At 40.0% G+C, this 16,563-nt stretch overlaps 2 protein-coding genes across 29 annotated transcripts in view; both read right to left on the bottom strand.

The window, feature by feature from the left end:
• LOC109979913 (protocadherin gamma-A11-like) overlaps positions 1–16,563 on the bottom strand; it is a 312,688-nt gene that overhangs the window by 185,465 nt on the left and 110,660 nt on the right. The gene's annotated exons all lie outside the window — the stretch shown is intronic.
• Positions 634–14,928, bottom strand: LOC109990501 (uncharacterized). Its single transcript, XM_065959037.1, has 5 exons — positions 12,440–14,928; positions 10,005–10,065; positions 7,291–9,759; positions 5,395–5,400; positions 634–3,056 (listed from the first exon to the last, which is right to left on the bottom strand). The coding sequence occupies exons 1-5, from the start codon at positions 14,816–14,818 to the stop codon at positions 634–636; spliced, it is 7,338 nt and encodes a 2,445-aa protein (XP_065815109.1). The 5' UTR covers positions 14,819–14,928.

Genomic DNA, 16,563 nt, shown 5'->3' on the forward strand with positions numbered 1-16,563 from the left:
TCATATTATTATCAAATCTACATAACAGATAGCTTGATATCTATACAAGTCCCGATACTCTGTTACACAGACTAATCAAATAGGTGTTATTTTATGGCTGCAGAACTGCAGATAAATCAGGAGAATGTGGATCATCATTTTTTAGTGCACATAGTGACTTTCGTTTTGTTTTAAAAGGCTTTAACTTGAAACTGTTGTTATTAAGAGAAATGTGAAGGAGTGAAAGTGGGGGCAACAGGTATGTTTTTGTTAATAATTTATAGCAGCGTATTATCAACACTGACTAAGTGCAATATTTGTATCAGTGTCAGGGACCTTGTGCAATATTTCAAATTCATTAAACTTAAAAACAAGAGAAAAATTACTTCAACGTCCGCGTGCACAAACACTAAGTATGATTATCAGGTAAACAAAATCTTATACTCATATAGAATCATGTATAGAAAAGGTGGCAAGCACAGAAATCATATCCACGCTGGAATCTGATATGTGTTTGGAAGACGAAGAATTCCTTTCAAGGCAAAATATATTACTGAGGTGCTGTCCATGGTGCTGAAAGTGACATTGAAAAATGAAACCGTTTGCCATTAAAGGGAAGACAGAACGAAAACACAGCAGGAAAAGTCAAACTGATTAACTAACCTCCAGAGGAGAGTCTGGTTCGTCCAGGATGCTCTTCTCACTCTGTATCCGCTGCATGGTCCCTGTAGAACTGGGGTCCATTATCAGCACGTTCTGACTACCAGCTCCGCCGAACTTACAGTCACTCTTTCTGGAGTCAGTCGTCCTGCACACCTCGTAATTGTACACGTGCTGGAGAGTCCCTGTGCCCAAAGTGTCTGAGTAACGTGGTGGATAATATGGAATCACAGGGAGGTTGGAGTGATACAGGGTGCGAGACTGTCTCCATCTGTAGATTTTCACTGATATAATAACCACTACACACGTGATGAAGAGGAAGGATACTACAGCCAAAGCCAGCACTAAGTAAAAAGTCAGGTTGTCATTGTACTCCTTGTCGTGTGTAAAGTCAGTGAACTCAGACAGCACTTCAGGGAAGCTGTCCGCCACCGCCACGTTAACAATGACTGCAGCTGAACGAGACGGCTGCCCGTTGTCCTCCACTATAACAGTCAGTCTTTGTTTCACAGCATCTTTATCATTCACTTGACGGATAGTTCTGATTTCTCCATTCTGTAAGCCCACTTCAAACAGCGCCCTGTCTGTGGCTTTCTGCAGTTTATACGAGAGCCAGGCATTCTGTCCAGAGTCCACATCAACAGCCACCACTTTAGTCACTAGGTAGCCCACATCTGCTGCACGAGGCACCATCTCAGCCACCACTGATCCACCAGTCTGGACTGGGTACAGGACCTGAGGGGGGTTGTCGTTCTGGTCCCGGACACGCACAATAACTGTTGTGTTACTACTTAATGGTGGTGAGCCTCCATCCTGTGCTTTGACTCGTATTTTGTACTCTTTGACTTGTTCATAGTCAAGTGAACGCAGTGACTGAATGACTCCACTCTCCGTGTTGATTGAGAAAAATTCGGAGACAGGATGTCCATTGACCTCGCCATCAATAAGAAAATATGATATGCGTGCATTTTGACCTTGATCGGGATCAGTGGCATGGATCTGTACCAAAGCGACACCAGGAGAATTGTTTTCCATTACCTGAGTGTTGTAAACACGTTGGCTGAAAGCTGGGGCGTTGTCATTAATATCAGTAACATCTAAAACGACAGCTTTTGTGCTTGATAAGGCAGGCGACCCTTCATCTGTGGCAGTGAGGGTGATGTTGTACTTGGATAGCTTTTCTCGGTCGAGATTTTGCTCTGTAACCAATGTGTAATAGTTCCGAAGAGATGATTTGATTTTGAACGGGAGCCCTTCATCTATATTTAAATGAATTTGCCCATTTTTACCAGAATCTTTATCTTGGACACTGATTAACGCCACGACAGTTCCGGGTGTAGAATCCTCGGAAATCTTACCAGAAAATGAAGCCATTATAATTAGTGGACTGTTATCATTCACATCAATTAGCTCTATCATTAATTTGCTGGCGCCCACTAAACCCCACGGGTCTTTGGCTTGAATGTTTATTTCATAATTTGAAGAAACTTCGTAATCGATTTCACCGGTGAGCGTAACCTCTCCCGTGTAAGGATTTATTGTGAATGGACACGATGAATCCTCCTCTAAATGAGTGAAAGAATACGTGACGTTACCATTGAAACCTTGGTCCGCATCTACGGCACTGACTATAGCAACAACCGTGCCCCTGGAAACATTTTCAGAGACTGATGATTTGTATACTGACTGTGTAAAAACAGGTGCGTTGTCGTTTGCGTCCAGAACAGAAACGTGTATCTTTACCGTCCCAGACCTCTGCGGCTCCCCCCCATCAACAGCAGTCAGTATGAGCCTGTGTTCGCTCTGCTTCTCGCGGTCTAAACCATGCTCGAGCACCAATTCTGCAAATTTACTGCCATCTGCTCGAGTTTGTTGTTTGAGAATGAAATGATCACTAGTCTTTAATGAGTAACTTTGCAGGGAGTTTATTCCTACATCAGGATCAGCTGCGCTATCAAGCAGGAATACAGTACCCGTGGGCGTCGATTCGCTGATTTCCAGATGTATTTCTTTTTTGGGAAATGCGGGAGCATGGTCGTTTACATCTTGGATTTCGACGGTAATAGAAAACAATTCAAGAGGATCTTCGAGGACAATTTCTAGACTAAAGCTACAGGGCGACTTCTTGGCGCATATCTTTTCCCTGTCAATTCTCTCATTGACAACGATATGGCCTTTGTTCTGGTTCAGCGTCACATACTGAATTTCATTATCTATGACAAGTCGAGCCCGACCAGACACCAACCTTTTAACATCCAAGCCGAGGTCTTTAGCAACGTCTCCGACAAACAGTCCTTTCCTCATCTCCTCTGGTATAGAATAACGAATTTGTCCACTGATCGCAGTCACAACGCAGAAAAGCAAAATGGAGACTCGCAAATCCAGTGAGGTGCCCTTCATCTTCAAAAAATAAATTTCTTCCCATCAATAGCAGAACATTTCAGTTATCCGTATAGAAAGAAATACATCGTGTCTCGATCACAATCTGGAGCCTTTACTTGATCATCCTCAGTATAACCTATAAAATACCACCAGTTTAGCAAGTGTATGCACAAAGACGGGCGGTGACTTGTGATAAGTCTGGTATTAGACGAATAGGCTGCTTAGGCAACAGCACCACCAACAGTGGCAAACTGAAACAACAGCATCGTTGGTGGTATGTGTGGACTTGTATCAGACATCCAAATTACCTTTTTCAAAATAGAAATCCAGCGAACAGGGAATTTTCACCACGGGTTAAATAGATCAATATATCATCAACGCAAGTGGGAAAAGTTAAGCAAAAAATAAAAAATAAAATAGAGAGGGAGGTAGAGATAGATGTAGAGATAGATAGATAGATAGATAGATAGATAGATAGATAGATAGATAGATAGATAGATAGATAGATAGATAGATAGATAGATAGATAGATAGATAGATAGATAGATAGATAGATAGATAGAGAGATAGATAGATAGATAGATAGATAGATAGATAGATAGATAGATAGATAGATCTGAGAATCTGGGTGATAAATCAAGTGACCTGTATTTATGCAGTTTAGTTAATATTCACTCATTTGCAAACATGAATGAATACTGGTAAGTTTCACAGCAGTGTGAGTACAATTCTTTCTAATGTAACTGCAGCATGCTGTCTGCTCAGGTAGGTTTTTCTTTTTAAATAATTGGGTCACGACAGCGCCTCCCACCGATGGCAGACAATATTAGCCTACACTGCCGCAGAGCACAGCATTCTGCACACCATGATTGTGCATTATTCAGGAAACGACTCTACAGCAGCAGCCAGGGCTATTAATATTCATATGGTCTAAAGCCCTGGGTAGAATCACACAGCACACACAAATAAGGGCAACGCAGCTGCCTGTGTCATAAGACTGCAAGTTAAGATTTCAGTCTTGCAAGGCTGTGCTTTTTAAATTGGCATTTGTGATGATATACACTTTACAAATATTGCTAAAAACATTTTGTAAGATGAAACAAAGAGATAGAGGAAAAGTCCACGGTAGAGAAATAAAACAAGCTCATATGGACCAACTCATATTGATGGTGGGTGTTGAACATGGTGTTAATTGGAGTGTAAGTTGTTTACAGAGTTGAGAGTATTGCACAGTGAGAGAGAAAGGGAAATAAAAATACTCTTACCTGCTGGATGATAGAAGTTCAGGAGTGTACCGAGAAAAGAAGAGAGCAAAAAACAAAAAAAAACAATTAGTGTGAATCCTTAAATAAAACACACAAGTATCACATCCTGTCACATACTTTACATTGACAAGCATCACATACATATCCACAGTGATTTATCAGAATAATATAATGGATTGATTTTGTGACAAATCACTTTAAGTACTGGGTGCTGAACAAAAAACATCCAAAGATAGAAAAAGTCCACACACTAGAAGCAAACTAAGTTCACGCAAACAAGATGTCACACAGGAAATTCAAGGGGCTGCTTTAGCCAAGATACATATTCAAACTGTGTTGCATACATGTCTTTGAAGTAATGTATATTGCATTATGTTTGTATGAATGGCTGCTAGTTGTTTGTTGGAAACTTTGTAATCCTTGCTTCTGCCAGTTTTAGCCAGAATACTTTTGAAAAAAATAACAAGCATTTTAATGAAGACAAGCATTTCCTGGTTGAATAAAGCTTAAATAAAATAGAAACTTTACATATAACCTGACTCTTGATTCAAGTTAATACCTTTCATGAAGCATTGTATTTATTGAGTTTCCAAAACTACTGCTTTGCTATTTTGTATATTTGAAAAAAAAATAGCGTAATAAAAAAATGAAAAAGCTGTTTGTATCCAATATTAACTGAATCATGACTTGGATGATGACATATTTTCAAGCTCAACAAAGTGTCATGAAAATAACCTGATTTCTACATAATGAAGGGAGGAATTGTTCCTGTCACTAATTGATATACAGAAGGATCGCATGACTGCGTAGCCACCTCCTGGATTATGTATAATGAGTCAGCAATTATCCATCATTTCATCCGCTAGATAAAGTTTATTTAACAGATTCAATCTCAGTTTAAAAAAAAAACATACATCTGTAAAACCTATATTATCTAAAACAGCCATGCTCTTATTAAACTGACATTCTTTTAAATCTTTCTATAATATTGTCATCCACACTGCAGTGTTCTTGTGACCCAGATAAGAAAGGATACAAAATGAGCACTGCTTGTTTCTCCCCCTCCCCTTCCCTCCTTCAACGGCTGAAATTAGGAGCACAGATGAGCCTGCAGCTGTAACACGAACAGGAGCACACATGAATTCACAGAGGAATTCGTTTGATGACAAAACCTCTCTGCTTCACCACTATGACACATTCAGTGGTAGGCAGTAAAGTGCACACACAGACACGATTATGATTTGTACGATTAAAAAAAAAAAAAACATACACAACAGTTGCTGTTGTATAAGGCTAAAATCTAACCCATATTCAGCTTCCAACTACAGTGCTTTTTACATTCTTACTTGTAGCATACATTCATACTGCTGCTTTTTCTACAGGCCATTACTGTATTGTGTCTGAATATGCATGTGTCTTGGCGCTAGAGTTGAATTGTGAGTAAATCTCAACAAATCCTTATGGTTCATGAGAAAGAAAAAAAATATGCCTTTGAAATATCTACATGCCATGAAGCCTTCCCCACTGTTGACTGATTCAATGCATATGTCCTTTCTGTCATGTAAATATTGTGTTTTAAAAAAACATATTGAATTTTAGGATTGACTGGTGTGCAAAAGAGTGCTTCAGTCTGACTTTATTATTACGTGGGACACTGTATCTGAGGTTTGATGGTAATTTCATTCAGATTCACTGTTTGGAGCGTGATTGCGGTCAGCTATCTTTTACATTAGCTGGAGAATAATGGTGAAAACTACAACATTCTGTAATAAGCTACGAAGATGGTTTGATATTAAATTTCCACAAATTGTAATCATAACATTGCACTGTCCTCATTTGAGGCAAAGAAGAAGGAAGAGGGTCTAAATGTTGATTTGAGTTTTACATTCCAGGATATTGCAAATACTTGCTGGACCGACCTGAATTCACACAAGTCTTTGTGAAGTTGAATATAATTATTACCATCAGTAGGAGTTTCTGTAGTGAAGTGCATGAGTGAAGGGCATATTGAAGCCCAAAGCATACTGAAGAGTAAAACACAATCTTATTTTTAAGTTTATTTTTTTATCAACATACAAGTATAGTCTGTTTACAGTTTGTTGAGTTCCATTCATATAGTGCAAAGCTTTTTGTAGGTCTCTGTCACACAACAAATCATAATTTGTGAGAACAAATTATACCATATCAAACTTAACTGTATTGTATTGTGATTAAAAAGTAATAGTTTTGTTTATATTGTTTTACACCTAAACATAAACACAGGCAAAGCCAAACTCCACTGACAAAGCAAAAGATTAAAAGTGATGACCATCTTTTTTCTGTATGGCTCTCAGAAGATAAAAATATACAGTGATAGAAAGGTCGACCATGCACTTAAAATGCAGGAAATCATTACAGTATATGTTTTACAATTTAATCCAATACTTATCTTTTAACTTAAAATAAAGAGCAAATAAATACTCTATATATGAACTTAGACATTTGTAGACCATAAATAACAGGATATGGGAAAGTTGAGACCAAGTCACCCTGAAAATATACAAACTATAATAGCGAGGGGGGAGGGGGGTGGCAACAAACAAGTCAAAGAAAAGAAGAATAGAACAGATGAAGATACAACTGGCCACTAAAGATCACCAATGAAAGGGATCACAAACAAAACAGATAAGGATTCTTTATTTATTCTACTGTGATACTAAAAACATATTGGATGGACAGTCCAATGGGTTAAGATTGCCATATGCTCAAGATCAAGTTATGGGGTAGAAATGTTGAGGTTAAACCCAGAGGGCTTAACTAAACACGTTGGTTCACTCACAACATTTTCATGCATGAATACTTTTGTATTCAATTGTTCACCATTTAGGCAAAGAAGACCACAATATGTATTTCTTTGAAAATTCAATGTAACCATGTATATATTAGACAGTCAAAGGGCCCAAATTTAAAACATAAAACAGGGATTATTTAACAACATATTTACAAAATGTATTGTTGGACTCTCATGTGACAACGTAACATGGATGTGGCCCACCTGACCTCACCTTCAGACTAGCTCTATCTGTACTAGTGCGCCTTAGGGTGTTTTTCTGATAGGCTGCACTTCTTTGTTTCAGTGTGTCTGTGTCTGTGTTTGAGCTGAAACGAAAATCCCCCCTCCAAGACCCAGTGGTCAGAAAGGGGTCATAACGATCATCTTTCAGTAGGGTCCCACAATGGCTAAAATCGGCAAAACTAGGGGGGCAGTAGGCTGTAGGGAAAACGGGGAGACTGGCAGTGGTTGAACGGTAAACATAACTCTGCCGACAGAGCTTAAAATAAAACACACCAGTAATTAAAAGTATGAGAAGAGAGGAAACAGCAATCAGGGCGATGATCAAATAGAGAGTCAAGTTATCACTGTCCTGTGATTCATCTGCAAACTCAAAGAGTTCGTTTAAAACAGGCAGCCCATCACCAATGACTATGCTCACTGTAGCTGTGGCAGAGAGAGATTCAGGCCCGTTATCTGTCACTAAAACCACAACAGATTGTTTTGATTCATCGTCCTCCATGAATGCTCGCACAGTTCGGATTTCTCCTGAATGCAGGCCGACCATAAACAGGTTAGGCTGCGTTGCTTTGATTATTCTGTAGGAAAGCCATGCGTTGTGGCCGGAGTCCGAGTCCACAGCTACAACCTTAGTAACCAGGTAACCTCTTGGCGCTTCAACTGGCACCATATCTTCAGCAATGAATCCGGAAGTTTGGACAGGGTACAGGACAACCGGTGTATTGTCATTTTGGTCTTTGATAAAAACGTTTACAGTGCAGGTAGTGGAGAGAGGGGGGCTTCCTCCATCTTGAGCTGTCACCTTAATTTGGAAGTAAACTGTTTGTTCATAGTCAAAGAGGCGTGAAGTGAAGAGCTCCCCTGTTGCTGAGTTGATGGTAAGGAAGGAGGACACATCTGAGCTTGTGTCCCTTGATATTTGGTACAGAGTTTTAGCATTGGGTCCATCATCCATATCTTCTGCTTTCACTTTCATCACAAACGTGCCAACAGGTTGGTTTTCCAAGAGGTTGGCATTGTACTCGCTATGTGTAAAAGTCGGGGGATTGTCATTGACATCAGTAACCACAATTGTTAAAACTTTTACAGTGGAGAGTGAAGGAGAGCCCGCATCTGTGGCTGTCACTGTGATGTTATACTCTGGTTGAAACTCCCTATCTAACAACCCGTCAGTCACTAACATGTAATAGTTTTTGACCTCTGATACAATCTTAAATGGGACATCATCTGCAATTGTACACGTGACGTGCCCACTGCTCCCAGTGTCCATGTCATAAACATTCATCAGAGCGACCATAGTTCCTGGTCTAGAGTCTTCAGCCACTTTAGCAGAGGCTGATTTAATCTCTATCACAGGTTTGTTGTCGTTTACATCAATTATGTCAATGATAAGTTTACAGTGAGAGGCTTGCCCCCCTCCATCTTTGGCCTGAACATCCAGCTCGTGCGTACTGGCCTCTTCAAAGTCAATGGGACCTGCCACACGGACCTCTCCACTCATTGGGTTGATTTCAATAACACCTCCTATCTTGTCTGATAGGTGAGTGAAAGAATAAGTTATCTCTCCATAGACACCTTCATCCAAGTCCGTGGCATTCAGTGTTGATATAAGAGTCCCTATGGGCGAGTTCTCAGGCACATAGGCTTTGTAAACTCGTTGACTAAAAACTGGGACATTGTCATTTGCGTCCAAAACACGGACATTAATAGAAGCAGTTCCAGATCTGACTGGATTCCCCCCGTCAATCCCATTGATTTCCAATACATGTTCAGCTTGTGCCTCTCGGTCTAATGGCTTTTTGAGAACAAGTTCCAGATAAGCATTGCCGTTTATTTGAGTACTCATTTCCAGTGCAAAGTGATCATTCGGGCTCAGTTTGTATTCACGGATAGAGTTGGTTCCCAGATCGGGGTCATGTGCGCTCTCCAGTGGAAAACGCCTCCCCAGCACAGTTGATTCGACTAAATCTAGTGTTATCTCCCCTGCAGGGAACACTGGGCTGTTGTCATTTATATCTGCAATGTCCAACACTAAGCTGAATGCTTTAAGGGGATCTTCGAGTAAAAGCTGATACTGTAGGATGCAGACACTGGCTTGCGCGCAGAGCTCCTCTCGGTCTATCCGTTGGCTGATCAAAAGATTGCCTGACGCAGCGTCCAGTTCGCACAGCTGGCTCGTTCCCTCTGCAACAACACGGGCCCGACGAGCGTTAAGCTCCGACACTTTAAGCCCTAGATCCCTCGCAACATTGCCGATCACCGAGCCCCGCTGCATCTCCTCGGGAAGGACGTAACGCACTTCTCCAGATGAAACGCCAAAAAGTAGGGCAAGAAATAAAAAATGCAGCCACCATTTTAAGTTTTTTCGATGGTCCATGTTTAAACATGCTTCCGAAAGCAGATCTCCTGTCGACATTTTTGCTCAATCCTCATCAGAAAAATATCGAACTGAAAATGCTGCTGTATTCCAACGAATCCGTGCTTCTCTGGCTGAATTAATCATGCTCTATTAGGGAAGCTGTCAGCTTGGATTCCTCTATCTCTGTTTCACTCCTGCGCTCTCTCTCTCTCTCTCTCTCTGACTCACTCACAATTGCGCGTCTGCACACACACACACTTTTTTTTTTCTCTCTCTCTCTCTCCTTCTCTCCCTTATAAATACCCACACTCATACACAAACACGCATGCGTACACAGCTCTCGTCTCTAACCCAATACTCCAGTTCCACTGACACAGATAAAGAGAGGCAAAACGTAGCATCCATGAGTCAGATATTGTAAAAGAGCGTCACCAAGAGACTGAGAGGATAACTACAACAGACCAGTGAGAAAAATGCTTTACATGTGCTGCCATTCTTTCTATCAACCTTCACTTTGACCTACATTTGATAAGTCTACATTTTTCTTTTTAACCTAACACTATTAAAGATGAGAACTCAGGCTGTAGGAAACAGAGGAGGGACACATCAAAAACATCACCTGGAAAATGCAATACAACCATAACGTTTACGTTTTCAGCATCAAGTACACACACACACACACACACACACACACACACACACACACACATATATATTTCAGACTATATGTGGTGCCCTTTTTTGCTGAACACATAATGGGGTAAGATTGATAGGAGCAGGCTTGAAAATATAATCTTATACATAATATCAGTGGTGCCAAACACCCCCAACCAAAACTGTAAACAATTGCAGACACCTTTAACCATGTGCATAACCCTGTGCCAAAGTGTGCTATACAGCAAAACCACTAACACAAAAACATTTTCGTTCCAAACACTATCATGCCCACAGACTGCAAAATCAAGAATGTGAGGTTTAATTATGGAAACCCTATAAGAAAAAATATAATAAACCCTGAAGGGTCTTAAACTGTATACTCAACATATAAAACAATCACTATATGTACATAAAATGAAAACTCTGACGTAAGAATAGTGAGGCGGAGCAGTGATTCCCTGTTTACATGTGTTTAAATTAAAGTCAACTATTGTTAAGCTCCACATGTGGAAAGAATCTGTAACTGAAGTATAAAGAAGTAAGTTGTTTTCAGAAAATATTGAGTGTTTATGTAATTGTTTTTTTTTCTTTATTTGTTTGCATGGAACTTTAACAAGGTCCCACAAGATAAAAAACAACAAATGAATTTTGAGCAAAAGGGGCATACGAAATTTGCATAACTTAATGTTCTTTGATCAATATTTGTATTGGCCTTAGTTAACACCTTAAGATTATGATATGACTATTGATAAAAAATGTATGTCTATCAGGGATGTGCATCTATCACAAATGTTCAGTGCCAATATAGGAGCGCCCATTTCAAATCTTAACAGATTCAAATAATAAATAATTGTCTGCCTTGTGTTTACTACTAATTACTGTAAATAAAGATGTTTTTTAAAGAAACTGACAAATAAACCTATGTACAACTAAAAACCTTCCAAATGGTCCTCTGATTTCTACATGAGTAAATGATATAATGTTTTATAATCTTAAAATAAGGGTGGTGTCCGTTTTATTTACTTCTTTTTTTAAATACAGCATTTCTTCATCAAATCTGATCCTCTTCTTGGATTTGAGCTATTATATGGTATATTAAGCAATAGTATGATCTACTACTATTGTAAAAAGACTTAAATAATAAACCAAACATAATTGTCCTTTACTGTAAAGGGTGATATCAAACTTAAATAAAAGCCTAATCTCAAATGACATAAAGCAGAAATGTTTTGAATTTAAATGAAACAGAAAAAACATACATGTAATTGAAAAGAATAAATATCATATCGACTCCTCAGGGAAAAAAAACATGAAAAGGAAACAGAGGTAACAACAGAAAAGGGGGGAAAAGGGCATGTTAAGAAATAAGGGGGCAATAGAATTTCAGTTTTCAGTAACAAATACCGAGAATTATAATCCACAAAATGAAGATTTGTGAAGAAATTGAAGACATTTTACCAGGAGGCGAAAAAAAGAAAAATTCCTACTTCATGAGAATCATCACAATCTACAAAAGCATCAGGAAAGACTTAAACTTTTTCTCACGGACTGGTCAGGGTTACTTTAAAAAAAAAATAAAAAAAATAGCAAAGCTCATTCATAATCTGAATGAAAACATGACAACAAAAAAGAGGGCATAGGTTATTTTGTCCCTAAATATGCATCCACAGAGCAATGTGGGGTTTCAGCACCAAGGACAGAGGCAATGAAAAACTAGATTCGGCTCTGCTCAAGACACAAAGGGGCTCAATCAGAGCAGAGCAAACATGAAACTGGAAAATTGCACTTATGACACCCTCACCCACGCATTCATCCCTTCTAGACTAGACTACTGCAACACTCTCATCGACGGTTCATCATCAAAAACATTCAAGAAACTACAATATATCCAGAACTCTGCTGCTTTCTCTTAAGTCTCACACTCCCGCACCCATGACCACATCACCCCAGTCCTTCATAACCTCAACTGGCTCCTCGTCCCCCAGTGAGCCCCCATAGCCTGGCTCCCTCATAACTTTCCCTCATAAGCAGCAAATACTTACAACATGTGCAAAAGGTTAAGCAGTATTTGTCAAATGTTCCTACCTCAGGAGATTCATCACAGTCTCCAAAAACATCAGCAAAGTCTGAAGGACTTTTCCTCAGAGTCTGGTCAGCTGGCAGTGTGTTGTCATTGTAAGATGACACAAACTTAAAGTCACTGGTTCGAGACCCTGTTGTCAGGTAGGCGTCATAATTGTAAGCGCTGCGTAAAGTCCCTGTGCCGTCAACATCTGCGTAATTAGGAGGGAGATAAGCGCTGGGGATGGCGACTGCTCCGTCAAACAACAGTCTGGGCTTTCTCCTGCGACAAAACCTCACACCCATGATGATGATGATGAAGGTCAGAAAAAAGGTGGACACACACACCAGCGCGATGATCAGATAAGAGGTCAGTTTGGAGCTCTTCTCATCATAAGAAATGTCCTTCAGTTCTGGCACCTCAGCCAAGTTATCAGAAATCAGTAAATACATGGAACAGGTGGCAGACAGAGAGGGCTGTCCGTTATCTTTCACTGACACAATAAGGTTCTGTTTCATGCTGTCAGACTCAGAAATGTCCCGCTGGGTCCTGATCTCTCCGCTGTGGACACCAATAGTGAAAAGTCCCGGATCAGTGGATTTCACTATATGATAGGACAGCCAGGCGTTCTGTCCGGAGTCCGCGTCCACCGCTATCACTTTGGACACCAGAGAGCCTCCGTGTGCAGCTTTGGGGACCAGCTCGGTCATGAAGGAGTTGCCCTCCGGGGCGGGGTACAGTATCTGAGGAGAGTTGTCATTCACATCCGATATGAACACACTCACGGTCACGTTGCTGCTGAGTGGAGGAGAACCGTTGTCTCTGGCCATCACGTGCACTTTAAAGTTCCTGAACTGTTCATAATCAAACGACCTCACAGCGTGGATCACCCCCGTGTCTCCGTTCACTGACACATAGGAGGACACCGGGGCACCGTTCACCTCACCGGATAACAGAGAATAAATCACTGTACCGTTCTGTCTCCAGTCGGGGTCTCGAGCACTAATGGAACATAAAGTGGAGCCAGGTTTGTTATTTTCACTCACATATGCGCTGTACGACTGTTCCTCAAACACAGGTGGGTTGTCGTTGATGTCTGCTACAGATAACTGAACAGTTTTAGAGGAGGACAGAGGTGGAGAGCCCTCGTCAGTGGCAGTGATTGTAATGTTGTAATCAGACACTAGTTCACGGTCCAGTTGTCCTGTGCTCACCACAGAATAATAGTTTTTAATAGAAGGAACCAACTTAAAAGGGACATTTTGCTCAATGGAGCAGCGGACCTGTCTGTTAGTCTCAGAGTCTCTATCCTGCACATTAATGATGCCCACCTCTGTACCAGGTGGGGTGTCCTCAGGTATGGGATTCATCAGTGATTTCAAACTGACTACAGGGGCGTTGTCATTCACATCAGTGATAGAAATGATCACCTTAGCGTAAGATGAAAGACCCAAACCATCTTTTGCTTTAACGCGTATTTCAAAGGATGAAGTAGTTTCATAGTCAACAGCACCAATTACTTTTATTTCACCCACTTTACGGTCAATACTAAAAATCTTCTTCACATCTTCAGTAACATGTCCAATGTCATAAGTCACCTCTCCATTAACTCCCTCGTCTGCATCAGCAGCACTCACTGTGACCACCACAGTATCTAAAGGAGAGTTTTCAGGCAGACTGGCTTTATAGACGGCCTGACTGAACACTGGGGCGTTATCATTAGCATCCAGGACAGTGACGTGTATGACTACTGTACCTGATCTCTGAGGAGAGCCTCCATCTAAAGCTGTGAGGAGCAAATTGATCTCTTTTTGCTTCTCTCGATCGAGCTCTTTATCAAGAACAAGCTCGATTGTGTTTCCATTAGCAGCCAAAATGAAATTGTCATTCTTTTTTAGGCTGTACTGCTGAACTGAGTTTTGTCCTACATCCGCATCATGCGCCTCCTCTACCACAAAACGAGCTCCTCTGTCAGCAGACTCGTGAATTTCAATTTTAATCGCTTCTTCATCAAACTGTGGGGAGTTATCATTTATATCTTGAATGTGTAGAGTTATCCGATGGAGCTCGAGAGGATTCTCCAGCACAAGCTCCTGTTTTAAGATACACGAAGCCTTTTCGCCACAGAGCCCCTCTCGGTCAATCCTGTCCGCAACAACCAGCTCCCCGTTATTCAGGTTTATGTCACAATAACGTTTATCCGTCCCATCTGTGTCAATGCGGGCTCTCCTGTTAGACAGAGCACCCGTCTGCAGCCCGAGATCCTTGGCTATATTTCCAATAACCGATCCTCGTTTCATCTCCTCTGGAAAAGAATAGCTCATATCTCCATATGCGCAACACAAAAGAAGGAAGAAATAGAAGCTGCACGTTTGAAAAACGATTATATTAGACTCCATCATCTTCGAGAAAACAACAAAGCGAATAAAATGTAACCATAAAAAACAAAGGGTGACTGCGATTCCAGGGTGATTTTCCCTTTCTGAACACAAGAACACAAGACTGTGCGTCCACACCGAAGGATAGAGGAACTCAAAAATCGTAAGCCTGGTGAATAGCGCCACCGTGAGATAAAGTAAAACATTTTGAAAAATGACAATAAAAGAAACAACTTTGAAATGTTTTGGTTGATTAAAACGACTGTTCAAGAAGCAAAACACCAACATTAGTAGTTGAGTAATATTTGAAACTGCAGTTATGTTTGAGATTCAACTGAGGAAACAATGAGCAAACAGCAACAAGTCGTACAACATGCATTAACTGTGGACTGATTTCTATTGTATTTCCTCCTTTGCATTTATTATAAACGATGAATGTTTCAGATCTTATGTTTAATTTCCTGTATGTATTTATAAAGATATGTTCAAACTTGCCATTCTTATTCTATTGTTGTTGTTGTCTACCAACAACCAAATATATATTTAATTCACTGAGTTTTGAAAACATGTTCTCACCCTCAAAAGTTGATGTGATTAAAGTTGTTGCACTGGTGTCTTTAGATGAATAATCAAAGAGGAGTAGTTGATAATACTTAAAGTGGAAGCAAATTAATTTAGTTTCATTAATATTGCACTACAATTTTACAGTTAACATTTTAAATATTTACAAGTTTAAATATTCTTCCTGCATCATCCCCAAAATGATAACACCAACTGTAACACAATGAAATCTAACTTACACCTTCTGATTGGTTTAGTCAGTCACATAACTGTGAAACTAAAGTGCCAAAGTAGATGCAACCCTGGTGAAAGCAGATGTAAAACTGTTGCCATTTTATTCAAGCGTCAAGCCAAATTGAGTTTAAGGAGGACTGACTGATCCTCTGCACTCTTCTTAAAAGATAAACTTCACTTCCAACATCACAGATTAGAGACAGGTGATCAATCTATCAATAAATATAAACACAACACCTGATGTATAGATTCAACACATGATTCAGGATAAGATAATAACCGAGCAACAGAGCCGAGACACAAGACCAATCGCTTTCAATAAAGTCAATCCACAGAAAATCTGAACAGCTATTACAACATTTACTCTACTAGAAACACCACTAAAGAATTGTGACTCATTCTGACAGCATAACTAGACAACCTTCATGAAAGTCAGGCTGTAATTGGTTGAGCAAGGTTTCTAATATTCTGTCAAGTTACTACTTAAGAAAAACATTTTATTGGTCCAGAAAACAGAATGGACAACATGAACATGAACATTCACCATCATGTTTTCATAACATAAAGTTCATTTGTTCAAAGCACATCATTAAGCACGCAAAATCACTCCACTAAATGTACAAAAAAATACTTCATACTGGAAACTGACAGACAGAGATTTCAATTAAAAACACTATTCGTCAAATTTAAATTCATATTATCTGTATGTCAAAAAGACAATTTAACCAAAGTAAAAGTAAAATACAAAAAGAGTCCGCACAAACCCCTGTCAGAGGAGCAAACAGCATGTAAAGACTACATATTAAAGGTGATGCTATCCATACAAAGGAGCAGCAGAAGAGTAGCATGTCTATCAGATGGTTTTATGTGCATTCCTGTTGCAGACCCCTTAGTCAAAAGCAATGTGCAAAGAGACATAGTCTGAGTCACAAAAGATGAGGGAGAACAGCCGTGAAGACGTCAACAAAATCACT

Source organism: Labrus bergylta, chromosome 9 (assembly GCF_963930695.1).
Source record: "Labrus bergylta chromosome 9, fLabBer1.1, whole genome shotgun sequence".
Taxonomy (NCBI): domain Eukaryota; kingdom Metazoa; phylum Chordata; class Actinopteri; order Labriformes; family Labridae; genus Labrus; species Labrus bergylta.